Source organism: Coregonus clupeaformis, chromosome 26, assembly GCF_020615455.1.
Source record: "Coregonus clupeaformis isolate EN_2021a chromosome 26, ASM2061545v1, whole genome shotgun sequence".
Lineage (NCBI taxonomy): Eukaryota > Metazoa > Chordata > Actinopteri > Salmoniformes > Salmonidae > Coregonus > Coregonus clupeaformis.
Window position 1 is genome coordinate 37,569,442 of NC_059217.1, and position 17,802 is coordinate 37,587,243.

Here is a 17,802-nt window from a genome sequence, read left to right on the forward strand (position 1 = left end):
GTCAGCGTTGCACACGCTTGGCATTCTCTCAAGCAGCTTCATGGAATGCATTTCAGTTAACAGGTGTGCCTTGTTAAAAGTTACTATACTATATATTCTCATCCACAATGTAACACAATATAGCATTTCCAATAGTAAAATACTAAGAAAGTCTCAAATTTAGGAAGGTATTGTGAGATGAACAAAATGCACACTTTACAATTGCAAAGGTGTGACCTTTTATTGTTAAAACCCTTTCACAAAGGCTCATTGTTACAGTACTTTGTTCTTTTGAGAGACCCGTGTCCCTGGACATGTGAACAGACCTCAGTGCTCTATGGCCCTCTATACCATGTTGCTGAGTCAGGAGTTAGTACAATGGGGTTCACAGGTATAAAAAGAAAGGTTTTAAACCAGTAGGATAACAGTTCCACAGCAAGAGCAGCAGCAGAAGCACAGAGAGACGAAATGACCTCCACCGGCATGAACATGAACGGCAGAGTAAGTATTATATTTAGTGTATTTATTAATATAATTTTCCTAGTTTGTTAGACTGAGGGCACTTCAGTACTCTAGTGTCAGAGCACAAGGCAACATTAATCCCAGAAACCTGATTACCAGTGGGATTAGGCAAGGCCCAACATGTAGCAATGTGTTTTTGTATGTTTGAATGGTGAATAGAAATGATTCCTGCTTATTTTCAGATCACCTTCTACGAGGACAGGAACTTCCAGGGTCGTTCCTATGAGTGCAGCAGCGACTGCGCTGACATGTCCTCCTACCTGAGCCGCTGCCAATCCTGCAGGGTTGAGAGCGGCTGCTTCATGGTGTACGACCGCCCCAACTACATGGGAAACCAGTGGTTCATGAAGAGGGGAGAGTATTCTGACTACCAGCGCATGATGGGAATGACCGACATCAGGTCCTGCCGCATGATCCCCATGGTAAGCCCAATGACATTCAGTTTGTCGCCTCTGTCTATGATACTCCATAACACATTTTTTTAGGACTTGTTAGTTGCCTCTTAGTAATTTATGTTGTTGTTGATACATACACCCATGCCCAGTAGTCAGTATGACTACAATCTATACATACATTATACATTTAGCATTGCAGTTCCCGATTTCTCACTAAAACATGTTGTTCATCATATTACAGCACAGAGGATCTTTCAGGATGAGGATCTACGAGAGGGAGAACTTCGGAGGTCAGATGCACGAGATGATGGACGACTGTGACAGCATCATGGATCGTTACCGCATGAACAACTGCATGTCCTGCAACGTTATGGACGGCCACTGGCTCATGTATGAGCAGCCCCAGTACAGAGGCAGGATGATGTACATGAGGCCTGGAGAGTACAGAAACTTCAACCAGATGGGCATGGGCATGAGGTTCATGAGCATGAGACGTATCAACGAGTCCTGTTACTAGATATAGCTTTTACTGATGCAAATACGAGAAGCCATTGAATAAAAACATTGAAAAAAAGTACATCTTGCAAATGGGTTTTTTACACTTAACCTGAACCCCATGACATTTAGGTCAATATGTAGCACTTTCCTAACCCAGACTCAACAATGAAATTGTTTTAATACCATTATCATCTCAAAAAATATAAATGTCAGTTGACAAAGATATTATGTTCTAAGATAAGCTACTCAACATGGCAGACTCTAAATCAAATTGAGAGGAAAGATATTGACATATTTTGCATAAACCCAAAAACGGACTCAGCGCCCTGTTCCAGAAATTTCCATTTAGAATAGAAAACTTAAGCTGTTAAATGAGCAATACATAAACAGCAAATTGACCAGCATTACCTAGTGTTGATTTTCCAGTGTAACATTTCTAGTGTTGATTCAGGTGTTATATGAATTCTGTAAGTGTTAAATTAACACTCAGTGGTGTAAAAAAAAAAGTGTTGGTGTTAATAACCAATGTTGAATGTGAGAGTGTGATTGTGTCAGTTTTACTCTGTGGAGAGTTTATAAATTTATTTGCATTTTAATGAGGGAAATAAGTATTTGACCCCCTCTCAATCAGAAAGATTTCTGGCTCCCAGGTGTCTTTTATACAGGTAACGAGCTGAGATTAGGAGCACACTCTTAAAGGGAGTGCTCCTAATCTCAGCATGTTACCTGTATAAAAGACACCTGTCCACAGAAGCAATCAATCAATCAGATTCCAAACTCGCCACCATGGCCAAGACCAAAGAGCTCGCCAAGGATGTCAGGGACAAGATTGTAGACCTACACAAGGCTGGAATGGGCTACAAGACCATCGCCAAGCAGCTTGGTGAGAAGGTGACAACAGTTGGTGCGATTATTCGCAAATGGAAAAAACACAAAAGAACTGTCAATGTCCCTCGGCCTGGGGCTCCATGCAAGATCTCACCTCGTGGAATTGCAATGATCATGAGAACGGTGAACTATCAGCCCAGAACTACATGGGAGGATCTTGTCAATGATCTCAAGGCAGCTGGGACCATAGTCACCAAGAAAACAATTGGTAACACACTACGCCTTGAAGGACTGAAATCCTGCAGCGCCCGCAAGGTCCCCCTGCTCAAGAAAGCACATATACAGGCCCGTCTGAAGTTTGCCAATGAACATCTGAATGATTCAGAGGAGAACTGGGTGAAAGTGCTGTGGTCAGATGAGACCAAAATCGAGCTCTTTGGCATCAACTCAACTCGCCGTGTTTGGAGGAGGAGGAATGCTGCCTATGACCCCAAGAACACCATCCCCACCGTCGAACAAAGGGACGATGGACGGCGCCATTTACCATCAAATCTTGGGTGAGAACCTCCTTCCCTCAGCCAGGGCATTGAAAATGGGTCGTGGATGGCTATTCCAGCATGACAATGACCCAAAACACACGGCCAAGGCAACAAAGGAGTGGCTCAAGAAGAAGCACATTGTCACGGTTTCGGCCGAGGCTGCCTCTCTTCCTTGCTCGGGCAGGCTTCGGCGTTCGTCGTCTCCGGAATACTAGCTGCCACCGTTGCATGTTTCTATGTTCGTTTGCTTTTGTCTGATTGTTGTTACACCTGTTATCGTTTAGTGTAATTAGTGTCCTATAAGTTCTCGTTGTGTTTGTCTAGTGTTGTGTGTGATTGTTTTCACTGTCATGCGTTTTGCTGGACGTATTACTGTTTGCTTGGTTGAGCTGTTCTCCATTGTGTTGGAGTGTTTTGTCGCACCTGTGTAGTGCGCCCGTTTTGTTTTCGCCTGCGTGCGGAGTTTCGCCGTCGGGCTAGTTTGTGCGTTTCTCTTGTGGATATTTCACTAAAGTCTTTGGACTGTACTTCTGCGTCCTGCGCCTGATTCCACCACCACACCCACCTACAGCATCACTGACAGAATCACACACCTGCTCGAATGGAATCAGCAGGAGCCGCAGCAGCACAGGCGACGCTGGAGGACAGGGTCCGCGAGCAGAATGACCAGATCCTGCGGATGGGGTCCGCCCTGCAGGAGGTGATCACCACCATCCGAGGCTGGGAGACCCGAGGGACACCTCCACCGCCATCTTCCCTGCCCTCACCATCGGCAAGTCAGCCCATTCCCGCTCCGGAACCCAGAGGAGTTCGACTCTCGCTCCCGAGGGCCTACGATGGGACCGCTGCCGGGTGTCAGGGATTCCTTCTCCAGGTGGAGCTTTACCTGGCCACCGTGCACCCGGTGCCCTCGGGACACGAGAGCGTGTCCGCCCTGATCTCCTGCCTTTCCGGCAAGGCGTTGGAATGGGCCAACGCAGAGTGGAGGAGAATAGACGCTACCACCATCACGTACGACGAGTTCTCCCGCCGCTTCAGGGCGGTGTTTGACCATCCCCGGAGGGGAAAGCGCGGGGAGCGTCTGTTCTGCCTCCGGCAGGGGAAGAGGAGTGCCCAGGAGTTCGCTTTGGAATTCCGTACTCTAGCGGCGGATGCAGGGTGGAATGAGCGGGCCCTCATCGATCACTACCGATGTAGTCTACGTGAGGACGTCCGTAGGGAGCTGGCCTGTAGGGACACCAGCCTCTCGTTCGACCAGTTGGTCGACATGTCCATCAGGCTGGATACCCTGCTAGCTACCCGCGGGACGTCCCCGAGGGGGTCCGTCCATTTCACCCTCCAGCGCCTCCGAGCCGTGCCCCATGGAGCTCGGGGCGCTGGCGCTAGAGAGAGGAGGGGTCGGATTACGAGGGGGTCCATCTCCTGCACCAACTGTGGTCGGGGAGGACACACCGCGGCTAGGTGCTGGGGATGGCCTCCTAGGGGAGAAGACGACAGGTCCCGCACTGGGGAGTCCTTCCAGGTGAGTAGGCGCCCCACTCACCCAGAGCTCTCTGTTGCACACTTCTGTATACCTGTGAGTTTTCCACAGGTAGCACCTCATTCCCAGCATAAGGCGCTGGTAGATTCAGGCGCGGCTGGGAATTTTGTTGATAAGACATTTTGTTTAGCCTTAGGGATTCCCCTTCTCCCTGTTGACGTCCCTTTCCCCGTTCATGCCCTAGATAGCCGTCCGTTGGGTGCGGGCTTGATCAGGGAGGTCACGGCGCCACTTAGGATGTGTGCGCAGGGGGGTCATCAGGAGATGATCCAGCTATTTCTGATCGACTCGCCTGCGTATCCGGTGGTGCTGGGCATGCCCTGGTTGAGTACCCATAACCCATCTATTTCGTGGCAGGAGAGGGCTCTGATGGAGTGGTCTGCCCAGTGTGTGGGTCGATGTTTAGGCGTTTCCGTAGGGGCTACCTCGGTGGAGAGTCCAAACCAGGTGCCCGCATTGCACGTTCCCCCCTGAGTATGGGGATTTGGCTATTGTGTTCAGTAAGTCGAGGGCGACGCAGTTGCCTCCCCATAGGCAGGGAGATTGTGCGATAGACCTCCAGGCAGGAGCTGCGCTCCCACGGAGCCATGTGTATCCTCTGTCTCAGGAGGAGAAGAGAGCTATGGAGACTTACATAGACGAATCTCTGAGACAAGGATACATACGGCCCTCCACTTCCCCTGCGTCCTCGAGTTTCTTTTTTGTGAAGAAAAAGGATGGTGGGTTACGCCCGTGCATTGATTACCGTGGTCTCAATCAGATCATGGTGAAGTACAGTTATCCACTCCCGCTGATTGCGACCATGACGGAGTCATTGCACGGGCGCGTTTCTTCACTAAATTAGATCTCAGGAGCGCGTACAACTTGGTGCGCATTAGGGGGGCGATGAATGGAAGACAGCCTTTAGTACCACCTCGGGCCATTACGAGTATCTTGTCATGCCATACGGGTTGATGAACGCTCCTTCAGTTTTCCAATCATTCGTGGATGAGATCTTCAGGGACATGCAGGGGCAGGGGGTGGTCGTGTACATAGATGACATTCTCGTGTACTCGCCTACCCGAGTCGAGCATGTGGCCCTGGTGCGCCGAGTGTTGCGGAGGCTGTTGGAGCACGACCTGTATGTCAAGGCAGAGAAGTGTCTGTTTTTCCAGGAGTCGGTCTCCTTTTTTGGGTTATCAGTTGTCTGCGTCAGGGGTGAAGATGGAAGTAGACCGGGTGTCAGCCGTGCGTAATTGGCAAACGCCAACCACTGTGAAGGAGGTGCAGCAGTTTTTGGGGTTTGCGAATTACTACCGGAGGTTTATCCGGGGTTTTGGACAGGTGGCAGCTCCCATAACGTCTCTTTTGAAGGGGGGTCCGGTGCGTCTGCAGTGGTCAGCCGAGGCGGACAGGGCGTTTGGGAGGCTGAAGGACCTGTTTACCTCGGCCCCGGTGCTGGCGCATCCGGATCCCTCTTTACCATTTCAGGTAGAGGTGGACGCGTCAGAGGCCGGTATAGGAGCCGTGCTTTCGCAACGGTCCGGCCGGAGTCTTGTCTGGTGGCACCGGTAGTGTGGGAGGTCGATGCTGAACTCGAGCGGGCGTTACGCACCGACCCTAGTCCACCTCAATGCCCGGAGGGTCGGAAGTACGTTCCGCTCGAGGTTCGGGATCGATTGATCTATTGGGCTCACACGTCACCCTCCTCTGGACACCCTGGTATCGGCCGGACAGTGCACTGTCTTAGTGCCAAGTACTGGTGGCCCACGTTGGCGAGGGATGTGAGGGTTTATGTTTCCTCCTGCTCGGTGTGCGCCCAGTGTAAGGCGCCTAGACATCTGCCTAGGGGTAAGTTACTACCCCTGCCCGTTCCACAACGACCATGGTCTCACCTCTCGGTGGATTTCCTCACTGACCTTCCTCCTTCACAGGGGAATACCACTATACTGGTCATTGTGGACCGGTTTTCTATGGCCTGTCGTTTGCTCCCTATGCCGGGCCTTCCTACTGCCCTGCAAACTGCCGAAGCACTATTCACCCATGTGTTCTGGCACTACGGGGTACCCGAGGATATTGTGTCTGATCGAGGTCCCCAATTTACCTCCAGAGTCTGGAGAGCTTTTATGGAGCGGTTGGGGGTCTCGGTGAGCCTCACCTCGGGTTACCACCCGGAGAGTAATGGGCAGGTGGAACGTGTGAACCAGGATGTGGGTAGGTTTCTTAGAACATACTGCCAGGACCGGCCGGAGGAGTGGGCAAGGTACGTTCCCTGGGCCGAAATGGCCCAGAATTCCCTACGCCATTCCTCCACTAACCTAACCCCCTTTCCAATGTGTGTTAGGTTACCAGCCGGTTCTGGCACCTTGGCAGCAGAGCCAGATCGAGGCTCCTGCGGTGGATGAGTGGGTGCGGCGCTCGGAGGAGACATGGAACGCTGCACACGTCCACCTGCAGCGGGCCCTCCGTCGTCATAAGGCGAGCGCCGATCTCCACCGCAGTGAGGGACCGGTGTACGCACCTGGTGATCGAGTCTGGCTCTCTACCAGAAACCTGCCCCTCCGCCTGCCCTGTCGGAAACTGGGTCGGCGGTTTGTAGGGCCATTTAAAGTCCTGAGAAGATTGAACGAGGTGTGTTACAAATTACAACTACCTGTTGAGTATAAAAGTATTAACCCCTCGTTCCATGTGTCTCTTCTCAGGCCGGTGGTAGCTGGCCCACTCCAAGAAAGTGAGATCAGGGAGACTCCTCCGCCCCCATTGGACATCGAGGGGGCACCGGCGTACTCCGTGCGGTCCATCTTGGATTCGAGACGTCGGATGGGGGGTCTCCAATATCTAATGGAGTGGGAGGGGTACGGCCCGGAGGAACGGTGCTGGGTGCCGAGTAGAGACATTTTGGACCCGTCTCTCCTGACGGAATTCCATCGTGGGCACCCGACGCACCCTGCTCCGCGTCCTCCTGGTCGTCCCCCGAGGCCGGAGTCGGCGCACGTCTGGAGCAGCGCGTCAAGGGGGGTACTGTCATGGTTTCGGCCCGAGGCTGCCTCTCTTCCTTGCTCGGGCAGGCTTCGGCGTTCGTCGTCTCCGGAATACTAGCTGCCACCGTTGCATGTTTCTATGTTCGTTTGCTTTTGTCTGATTGTTGTTACACCTGTTATCGTTTAGTGTAATTAGTGTCCTATAAGTTCTCGTTGTGTTTGTCTAGTGTTGTGTGTGATTGTTTTCACTGTCGTGCGTTTTGCTGGACGTATTACTGTTTGCTCGGTTGAGCTGTTCTCCATTGTGTTGGAGTGTTTTGTCGCACCTGTGTAGTGCGCCCGTTTTGTTTTCGCCTGCGTGCGGAGTTTCGCCGTCGGGCTAGTTTGTGCATTTCTCTTGTGGATATTTCACTAAAGTCTTTGGACTGTACTTCTGCGTCCTGCGCCTGATTCCACCACCACACCCACCTACAGCATCACTGACACACATTAAGGTCCTAGATGCCTAGCCAGTCTCCAGAACTTAATCCCATTGAAAATATATGGAGGGAGCTGAAGGTTCGAGTTGCCAAACGTCAGCCTCGAAACCTTAATGACTTGGAGAAGATCTGCAAAGAGGAGTGGGACAAAATCCCTCCTGAGATGTGTGCAAACCTGGTGGCCAACTACAAGAAACGTCTGACCTCTGTGATTGCCAACAAGGGTTTTGCCACCAAGTACTAAGTCATATTTTGCAGAGAGGTCAAATACTTATTTCCCTCATTAAAATGCAAATCAATTTATAACATTTTTGACATGCGTTTTTCTGGATTTTTTTGTTGTTATTCTGTCTCTCACTGTTCAAATAAACCTACCATTAAAATTATAGACTGATCATGTCTTTGTCAGTGGGCAAACATACAAAATCAGCAGGGGATCAAATACTTTTTTCCCTCACTGTATATATATATATAGGGCATACAACAATCTCAGCTCTGTAGATTTTGCTGCGAAGATACAGAATCACTAGATCATTTATTTTAGTATTGCCCCTATGTAGCTTGTTTCTGGTCACATGTTCAGGAATGGTTACAAAATCACAACATTCACTTAAAATTAACCTTACAAATAGCAGTGTTGGGCGATTTGGAAAGCCATAGTCAGTCAATAAATAATATATTAATACTTGTAGGAAAGGTTTTCATCTTTAGCTCACAATCTGTGGATACTATACGATTAGAAAGGTTTAAAATGTATGTAAAATATCATAGCACAATTGAAAAATATATGGTGATAGGTGGGATGGGCTGAGAGTGGCTGAGGGGTGGGATTAAAGAGCTTATGTTTGGTAATGTATTATTGTTATGTGACTGCTTTATGTAAAAGTACCATGTATGTGAAATGTGTATGTAAAATGTGTACGTAAAATGTATATGTAAAATGTATGTATATGTAGCAGAAAAGCTGTAAAAAAAAAAAAATTAACGATATTTGTCCTCCGAAGGGCGGGGATGGATGGGTTAATTAAAAAAAATTTAAAACAAAAAACAAAAAAAGTGTTAATTCCCTAACACTGACAAAGTGTAACAGTCTCAGCACTAAACACAGTTTTATTTTAACACTGAAAAGTGTGGACCCGTATAGACACTGGCCCAGTGTTAAAATTAACAGTGTCAGTGTTGTTTTAACACTGGAGAATTTGCTGTGTATGAATGATTAGCCAGATATACAACTAACCTGTTTTCCCTGGTGTAAATCAGTGCTAAAAAGGGCAGAAACTAGCAGGCACTGAGGACCTGTGCACCCCTGCAGTACATGAACTTGAGGAAGGTGGTGAAGGGAGCCTTGTATGCAGTCAAACATCATGTCCTAGATCAGTGTCTTCTGTCAGTGATGTAGGCCTTGAGCCCTGTCAGGGTCAAGGGTCAATCTGTGTGGAAACGGAGGGTGGGATAGGGTCAGGCTGCGTGGAGATATCAGTGGGCGAGAGCCTGAAGTGGATCGATATCTTGAGAGATAGAGAGAGTTGTTGGGGTCTCTTTTCATGACAGGCAATATAGATGTCCGTTTGTTTTCTTAACAGGTTTAAGAGGTGCAGATGGGACCAAGGAAGAAGGTCAGGCTTACATGTAATCCATCAAATAAACACACAACTCAAAGATTCTGTAAAGTTATGAGGATTTGCCCTTGATGCCAATAAGGACCTACGTTAGTTATACTTCACAGCAGACTGAGACAATGCCAGCATGATGAATGATACACTATGTGGACACCCCTTCAAATTAGAGGATTTGGCTATTTCACCCATTGCTGACAGGTGTATAAAATCGAGCACACAGCCATGCAATCTCTATAGACAAACATTGGCAGTAGAATGGCCTGTACTGAAGAGCTCAGTGACTTTCAACGTGGCACAGTCTTAGGATGCCACCTTTCCAACAAGTCAGTTTGTCAAATTTCTGCCCTGCTAGAGCTGCCCCGGTCAACTGTAAGTGCTGTTATTGTAGTGAAAACGTCTAGGAGCACCAACGGTTCAGTCGCGAAGTGGTATGCCACACAAGCTCAGAGAATGGGACCGCCCGAGTGCTGAAGCGTGTAAAAATCATCTCTCCTCAGTCGCAACACTCACTACTGAGCTCCAAACTGCCTCTGGAAGCAACGTCAGCACAATATCTGCTCGTCGGGAGCTTCATGAAATGGGTTTCCATGGTCGGCTGGAGTGGCATAAAGCTTGCCGCCATTGGACTCTGGAGCAGTGGAAACACGTTCTCTGGAGTGATGAATCACGCTTCACCATCTGTAAGTCCGACGGACGAATCTGGGTTTGGCGGATGCCAGGAGAACGCTACCTGCCCGAATGCATAGTGTCAACTGTAAAGTTTGATGGAGGAGGAATAATGGTGGAGGCTGTTTTAGCAGCGATGGGGGACCAACTCCATATTAATGCCCATGATTTTGGAATGAGATGTTCGACAAGCATGCCATGTAGTGTATATTATTACTGTACACATTTAAGTTATTTATTAAGTTAATTCGATAATCAACAAAGTAGGTGTCGAACAACCCATGCTATAAATGAAATCTACAATTTAAAGTGTAGTACTGTATATTGTAGGACACGGCTTGAGACACAACCTAGAAATCGGGGTACATTTTCCCATGCTCCACTGCCTCTGGAAGATGGGCAAAATTTCTGCGAATGGAGGTGTGTCACAAACGTTGAGAGACGGGTTGGACCAAGGTGCAGCGTGAAAAGCGTACATGTTTATTAACTAAATAAACATTCAACAAAACAAGAAACAACGTAACGTGAAGTCCAAAGGGCTATAACCATACCAGCCTAACAGGAACTAGATCCCACAATACACAGTAGGCAATGGGCTACCTAAGTATGATCCCCAATCAGAGACAATGAGCGACAGCTGCCTCTGATTGGGAATCATACCCGGCCAGACATAGAAATAGAAAACTAGAACATAAACATATAATTTCTAGCATAGATTTCCACACCCTGACTCAACAAACTAGAGTTCTATAGGTCAGGGCGTGACAAGGTGACAGTTATATGCACCATATAATTTAATATATATCATATAATACATTATATACCATACCATATAATACAATACATTATATACCATACCATATAATATATAATATATCATACCATACAATAAAATATATTATATACCATACCATATAATATATTATATAACATACCATATCATATATTATACACCATACCATATAATCCACCTCCATTTCTATTACTGTGACCTGACTGCAGGATTTATGCCCCACACATCTGAGCCAGAGGAGGCGCTTTGGGAAGGAACAATTTCATCAGCCCAAGATGATTGATGAGGAAGGTAATGAATCTCCTGGGCAACAAGGCAGGGCCTTAGTACAGAGCAGCTCTCTGTATTTTCTACCCTAACTCGTTCCTTGGCTTCTTCTCCCAGGCTAAAAAATGCTGGATTCCCAGTGCAGTGTCCTTAGGTGACAAGGAAGATCAAATAAATATGTTTTTTGTTTATCTATCAGGATGACATAAATTGATGATTGGTAGAAGGGGTTCAATAATAGTTGACTTGTAAGTATGCATCTTTTGTAAGTGTTAATACTTTACTAATTTCATTGCATTGCATTTTAGGTTGTCGAAGCTACACTACATGACCAAAAGTATGTGGACACCTGCTCGTCGAACATCTCATTCCAAAATCATGGGCATTAATATGGAGTTGGTTCCCCCTTCGCTGCTATAACAGCCTCCACTCTTCTGGGAAGGCATTCCACTAGATGTTGGAAGATTGCTGCGGGGACTTGCTTCCATTCAGCCACATGAGCATTAGTGAGGCACTGATGTTGGGCGATTAGAAAGGTGTTCGATGGGGTTGAGGTCAAGTCTCTGTGCAGGCCAGTCAAGTTCTTCCACAGCTCCAGACCATTATTCCTCCTCCACCAAACTTTAAAGTTGACACTATGCATTCAGGCAGGTAGCGTTCTCCTGGCATCCACCAAACCCAGAGTCCAATGGTGGCGAGCTTTACACCACTCCAGCCGACGCTTGGCATTGCGCATAGTGATCTTAGGCTTGTGTGTGGCTGCTCGCCATGGAAACCCATTTCATGAAGCTCCCGACAAACAGTTATTGTGCTTGTTGCTTCCAGAGGCAGTTTGGAACGCGATAGTGAGTGTTGCAACCGAGGGAAAACGATTTGTACGCGCTACGCACTTCAGCACTCGGACAGTCCCGTTCTGTGAGCTTGTGTGGCCTACCACTTAGCGGCTGAGCCGTTGTTGCTCCTAGACGTTTCCACTTCACAATAACAGCACTTACAGTTGACCGGGGCAGCTCTAGCAGGGCAGAAATTGGACAAACTGACTTGTTGGAAAGGTGCCATCCTTTGGCGGTGCCATGTTGAAAGTCACTGAGCTCTTCAGTACGGGCCATTCTACTGCCAACGTTTGTCTATGGAGATTGCATGGCTGTGTGCTCGATTTTATACACTTGTCAGCATTGGGTGTGGCTGAAATGGCAGAATCCACTCATTTCAAGGGGTGTCCATGTACTTTTGTATATATCATCTACTTGTACAATGATTTGTAGAACAATAAAATAGCAGGTGCGGTGCCATGTTTACTGCAGCATTTTGTTGGCTTATTGAATGGCATCTACAATACTGCGAAACCTGTAAACTGTCACAATATATAAGATGTGGCTCGAACGTGGTGTTTGCCTCCAGCTCAAGCCAGGTATTGATCAATAGAGCCAATCCCTGAGATGCAGTGGAGATGAGTATATTTGAACAGGTGATGACGCCAACATTGCCTCAGGTCACTGGCTACTAAGAGACAAAGATTACTAATATCCACAAGATGATTTACTTTCTTTTTCCACCTGCCCAGTATGAACTGACACAGGATAACAACAGACAGGGAAATAAAGAGAGCTATTGTATGGACTATCTTAGTTCTGTTTAGCTCTGTACAGCAACAAATCGCACAACAGCAGTTATCTTTGTTTAATACTAAACCAGCCATCTCTTTATGCACCTCACATGCCTAGAAGGCAGCTATTCCATGATATATTGTATTATCATATTCTTCATGCTTGCTATACATCAATAATACATTCCAAGACTGTAACGTAAAACAGGAAATGGAAATGAGAATGAACAGATTAGCAGAACACAGCTAAATGAGAAACGATTCTGAGACCAATTTTACAATTTTCTTTGGAAATAGTACTATTGAGAGGATAGGGCCGTCTGTTTAGCCATGATATACAGTATACAGCATCTGTGAAGTTGTATTCTCTAATGTAGCCTTGTTCATTCTCATACAGCTCAGCGTTCAATAACGTTGTCCCCTCCAAGTTCGTCACCAAGCTTAGGACTCTGGGTCTGAACACCTCCCTCTGCAACTGGATCGTGAAAGACTCCAACCGACCATGCGATAGACATTTTTCTCTGCTGCCGCACAGCAAGAGGTACCGGTGTATCAAGTCTAACTTAACCTTGTATCTTTATTGACCTTTTATTTAAATCTTTGCACTGTCTCTATGCACACTCACACACTGTCACTCCAACACACACACAAACATTCACTCCAACATTTTCTCACTCACACATAATATGCACATACATTTATACTGATTCTACACACCCGCACACCCACTCACATACATACAGCTGCTGCTACCCTGTTTATCTTATATCCTGCTGCCTAGTCACCTTACCACTATACATATCTACCTCCATCACTCCAGTATCCCTGCACATGTAAATATGGTATTGGAACTGACTGTTTTAATATGTCCTGTATATAGTATGCTTACTTACTTACTTTATTGTGTATTTCATATGTCCTATTCTCATTTCTCGTGTTTTTTCTTCTTCTAGTATTACATTGTTATTGATAATTGCATTGTTGGGTTTTGAGTTTGCAAGAAAGGCATTTCACTGGACTTGTGCATGTGACATTAAAACTTGAAACACCATTCTGGAGTGAAGGAAGTTGCATGTTTTTATTGTAAAAAATCCTGGTCATTGAAATCAAGGGAATACAGATGTATTTATTTAACCTCTATTTTGACAGGGTGTCATGCTGAGACCACAGACTACAGGTGAGCCCTGTTATTACAAAGATATACACATCAAATACAAATACAAAATGCAAAACACAAATACAAAACACAATTAAATACAAAAAAAAATGTTATTTGTCACATGCTTCGTAAACAACATGGGTAGTAGACTAACAGTGCAGGGTTAAAGATAAAGACAGAAATAAAACATTTAAATAGTGACACGAGGAATAAATACACTGTGAATAACAATAATGAGTAAAAATAACATGGCTATATAGAGGGAGTACCAGTACCGAGTCCATGTGCAGTGGTACGAGGTAATTGAGGTAACTATGTACATATAGGTAGGGGTAAATTGACTAGGCAGCAGGAAAGATAATAGACAGTAGCAGCAGTGTGTGTGTGTGTATGTGTGAGTGAGTATGTGTGGCATCAGTATGCATGTGTGTGCATGTTATGTGTGTGTGAGAGTATGTAGTGTGTGTGTGTCTGTGTGTGTGTGTGTGTGTGTGTGTGTGTGTGTGTGTGTGTGTGTGTGTGTATGTGTGTGTTGGGGTGTCAGTGTAAGTATTTGTGAGTGTGTGGGTAGAGTCCAGTGTGTGTGTGAATAGATTCAGTGCAAGAGAGTTCAAAACATATAAAACAAACACGTTGTTCAGAAAAAGGTTCCTCAATCAGCAGTCTGAATTGCCCTAGGCAACAAAACATCCAATTATAGAAAACGTCAGATTATTCCACAAGTAAGTGTGATTTACCCAACTCTGTAGAGACCAGTGGCAGGTAGCGTAGCGGAGTGTTGGGCCAGTAACTAAAAGGTTGCTAGTTTGAATCCCCAAGCTGACTCGGTGAAAAATCTGTCAATCTGCTCTTGAGCAAGGCACTTAACCCTAATTGCTCCAGGGTCACCGTCAATATTGTCTGTTCCCTGGGCGTGACCCCACTCTCAGGGAGAGTGAGATATGCAAAAAACTAATTTCCATTTCAGACCACACACAAATATAAGCGCCATAAGCACCCCCTATTTGAACTTGTATGTCTAAAGGTTATTAATGATGTTAGTTACTAAGCAAACTCAGTTGTAAGCAAAGTATTACTAAAACATTTGACAGTTTATTGTACTAATTAAACAGTTATGGCTAACATCTCTTTTACTCTTATCACTCAAAATGAGTAGTTTGGTAGACTAAAGGTGACTAGTTTCAGGAAACTAGGCGTATGTCGCATGTCACTACTTCCCAGGAGAGGCATTTGAACATAAACAAAAAATGATTTTTTTGGCTTCTGGAACATGAGTCTCTACTTTTATCCAATGTAAAAAACACAATTTAAAATTTTGCTACATAAGACCGAATCGAGGTGGTTGGTCACAAATGTGCCCACGATGGACAAATGGCCTACTGACAGAATGAAGGTTTTCTCAACTTGGCTTTTTTGTTGGAGAGTCTCATATTTTAAGCCATGGACAAAGTGTCCCCGAGTCATATTGAAACACTGCTCTCTTTCTACTAGAAAAATGGAGAAAGAATGGTGGAGAGAATAAACCACCAAAGAGGGTAGAGAGAGGGCTGTCAGGGTGGTAAACACGATGACAACCAATTACAGATGACATTATCAGATAGTGTGTGTGGTCCATTCACCATTAAAAAGGCACACATCCTCTTGACAACGCCACACTGAAGGACCAAGGACATAATTCTCAAGAGAGGGAGCTAGGCGACAGTTGAAAGCAGTAGCAGACTTATCATTAGTCCTCACATCATCAGGGGACTTGTCAACTTGGCATAATTTCATTTTACAGAATTTCTCTGTTATCTTGCCTTCCTCCTCTGCCCGAGACCCTCCCCTGCCCGTGAGTAACCTCCATTTTTCACTATTTAGCAGTTGTGACCATGTCCGGTTGTGACAAACGGAGCGGTTTCTGTTTTCTTCGACCAAATTTGGCTCTAGTTTTTGAAAGGTTGGGTCTATTAGCTATTATGACAGTTTTCCTGAAATCTATGACTCTCAGAAACACGTAAATCAGTGGAGGCTGGTGACTTGAACCTTTGAGGAGGATGGGTGACCCACGGTATAGGCGCGGAATGCACGGAGACGACAAAGTGTGTTTCAGAAATCGTCAAAGCCTAATTATTTTAACCTAAAGCACTTAATAAAGACATTTATAGTACAATATTATGGGGAATGGGAATGAGAGGGCTACTTACACAGTGTTGGAAAGGGATCACAGCAGTGATTGAATGAGGGTATGAGGCATGAGTTAAGGTTTGGACAACGAGTTTCTCTATGAAGTTAAACTCAGACATCTCAGAATTCACAAAATCAAACACAGACTGCGCATCTCGCCCACTTGACACATCAAAGTAGCCCAAGAAATGTTCCTGAATAAAGCCCTGAACAACTGCAAGCAGACTGGTGCCAACATAGGCCTGGAGTTTTTCCTTATATGTTAACCTAACTAGGAAATGTCTGGACCCTATAAGTTATGACAGTGATTAATCAGTTGTAAAAAGGTTTTATAAGGGCTATGATGGGACCAGTTTTTCCTAATCAGGTCACATGGTTTTAAAAAACTCCTGAAAAGAACTCCTGGCCTTGGGGGGGATGAAAACTCTGTCAAACTGCAGCTAGCTTATATTTGTTCATATAAATTATATTTAGACTATATTAGGAGGGGGATTTCCTCTACCCAGACACATAGACAACAATTGATAGACAATAGAACTCACAGGGCTGAGCTTGCTTTAAACATGTTTGCATCATGCAGGCCTATACAACTGTAGGCCTTATAAAAAATGTACACACTGTCATCACTATTATGTTGATTGATTAATTCCAGTTAATAATTTTGGATTAAAAACGTATAGGCAGCCTAGCAAACCTAATTCTGAATATAAACTAAATTTGAAAACATTCACATTTTCTCCTGAACCACAAATGGACTATAAATACATAACATTACCAATTAGTTTACCCTGACCAGATGGACAGGGCGCATAGGCTGTATGCAGCTGCTTTTATTAGTAGCCTACAGTTGATCAAACTGAAAAATAGTCTCGTTTTCATCCCATACAGCAAGTCAGATTTCTAATGTTTAGGTGTAGCCTAGGCTGCTGCAACATTTATGTCATGAGTTTTTGCTTGTGTCTGTCTGGAGTGATTATGTGTTATCATCTTTGCTAAATAAAGTGTGGAAAGCCTACTTGAGCAGACGCGAAAAAATGCGCTGCGTCAACCTCTCTCTTTATTCTAACTTTTAATGGATGATGCGATGGAAGCTATCAAATCATTCGGAATAGTTTTCGGCATCCCAGAAAAGACAGTCGAAAGTTCGATATGTTCAGCAAGTAAAGCATCGTAACGTGCAATTACCTCTGCAAGCTCTGAAAGGCTCCCTGTTAACCAGCTATACTGTTGATACCAGTTGGTATTGAAGGCCCTCACCTTTTCATCCTTCTTCATGAAACTGATCTCAGGCAGAGGTTGACCCTCACTTTTAATTCGCACCTTTTCCGTGTACACCAGAGAATGAAAGGGCTTCTTCAACAAAAAGTCCACAACATTTTCGGCAGAGTTGGCCATTCTACCATTCTGGCGGATAAAACTGCACACTCGAGCTGGTAGCTAGCTAGCTACTGAAGTTAGCAAGGCAAATTTAAATATATTGCACTAACTGGACACAAAAATAAAGTTATAATAAAGGTAGCATGGTCCTACCCCAGACAGTGCTGTTGAAGTTAATGTAGACCTTCATTGCAAAACAGTGTATTTTGATCAATCATTTGGGGACATATGAATATATTTAGTAGAGTTTTATCTAAAAAGGATAACGTTTCTAATGTTTCACAAAAAAATTTCACTGAGGAGGATGGTCCTCCCCTTCCTCCTCTGAGGAGCCTCCACTGACGTACGTCTTCCATTTCCCTCTATGACTCTCAGAAACACGTACGTCTTCCATTTCCCTCTATGACTC

General features: G+C 45.5%; 1 protein-coding gene across 1 annotated transcript; it reads left to right on the forward strand.

Moving 5' to 3' along the window:
- The first annotated feature begins 371 nt into the window (after positions 1–371).
- On the forward strand, positions 372–1,476 carry LOC121539956 (gamma-crystallin M2-like). Its single transcript, XM_041848606.1, has 3 exons — positions 372–480; positions 684–923; positions 1,138–1,476. The coding sequence occupies exons 1-3, from the start codon at positions 448–450 to the stop codon at positions 1,411–1,413; spliced, it is 549 nt and encodes a 182-aa protein (XP_041704540.1). The 5' UTR covers positions 372–447; the 3' UTR covers positions 1,414–1,476.
- The last annotated feature ends 16,326 nt before the right edge of the window (positions 1,477–17,802 follow it).

Excerpts from the sequence above, each read along its gene's own strand:
- LOC121539956 (XM_041848606.1), top strand. The coding sequence starts at position 448 with ATGACCTCCACCGGCATGAACATGAACGGCAGA. Across the intron at positions 481-683 it reads GCATGAACATGAACGGCAGA|ATCACCTTCTACGAGGACAG; the intron begins GTAAGTATTATA and ends GCTTATTTTCAG. Across the intron at positions 924-1,137 it reads CCTGCCGCATGATCCCCATG|CACAGAGGATCTTTCAGGAT; the intron begins GTAAGCCCAATG and ends ATCATATTACAG.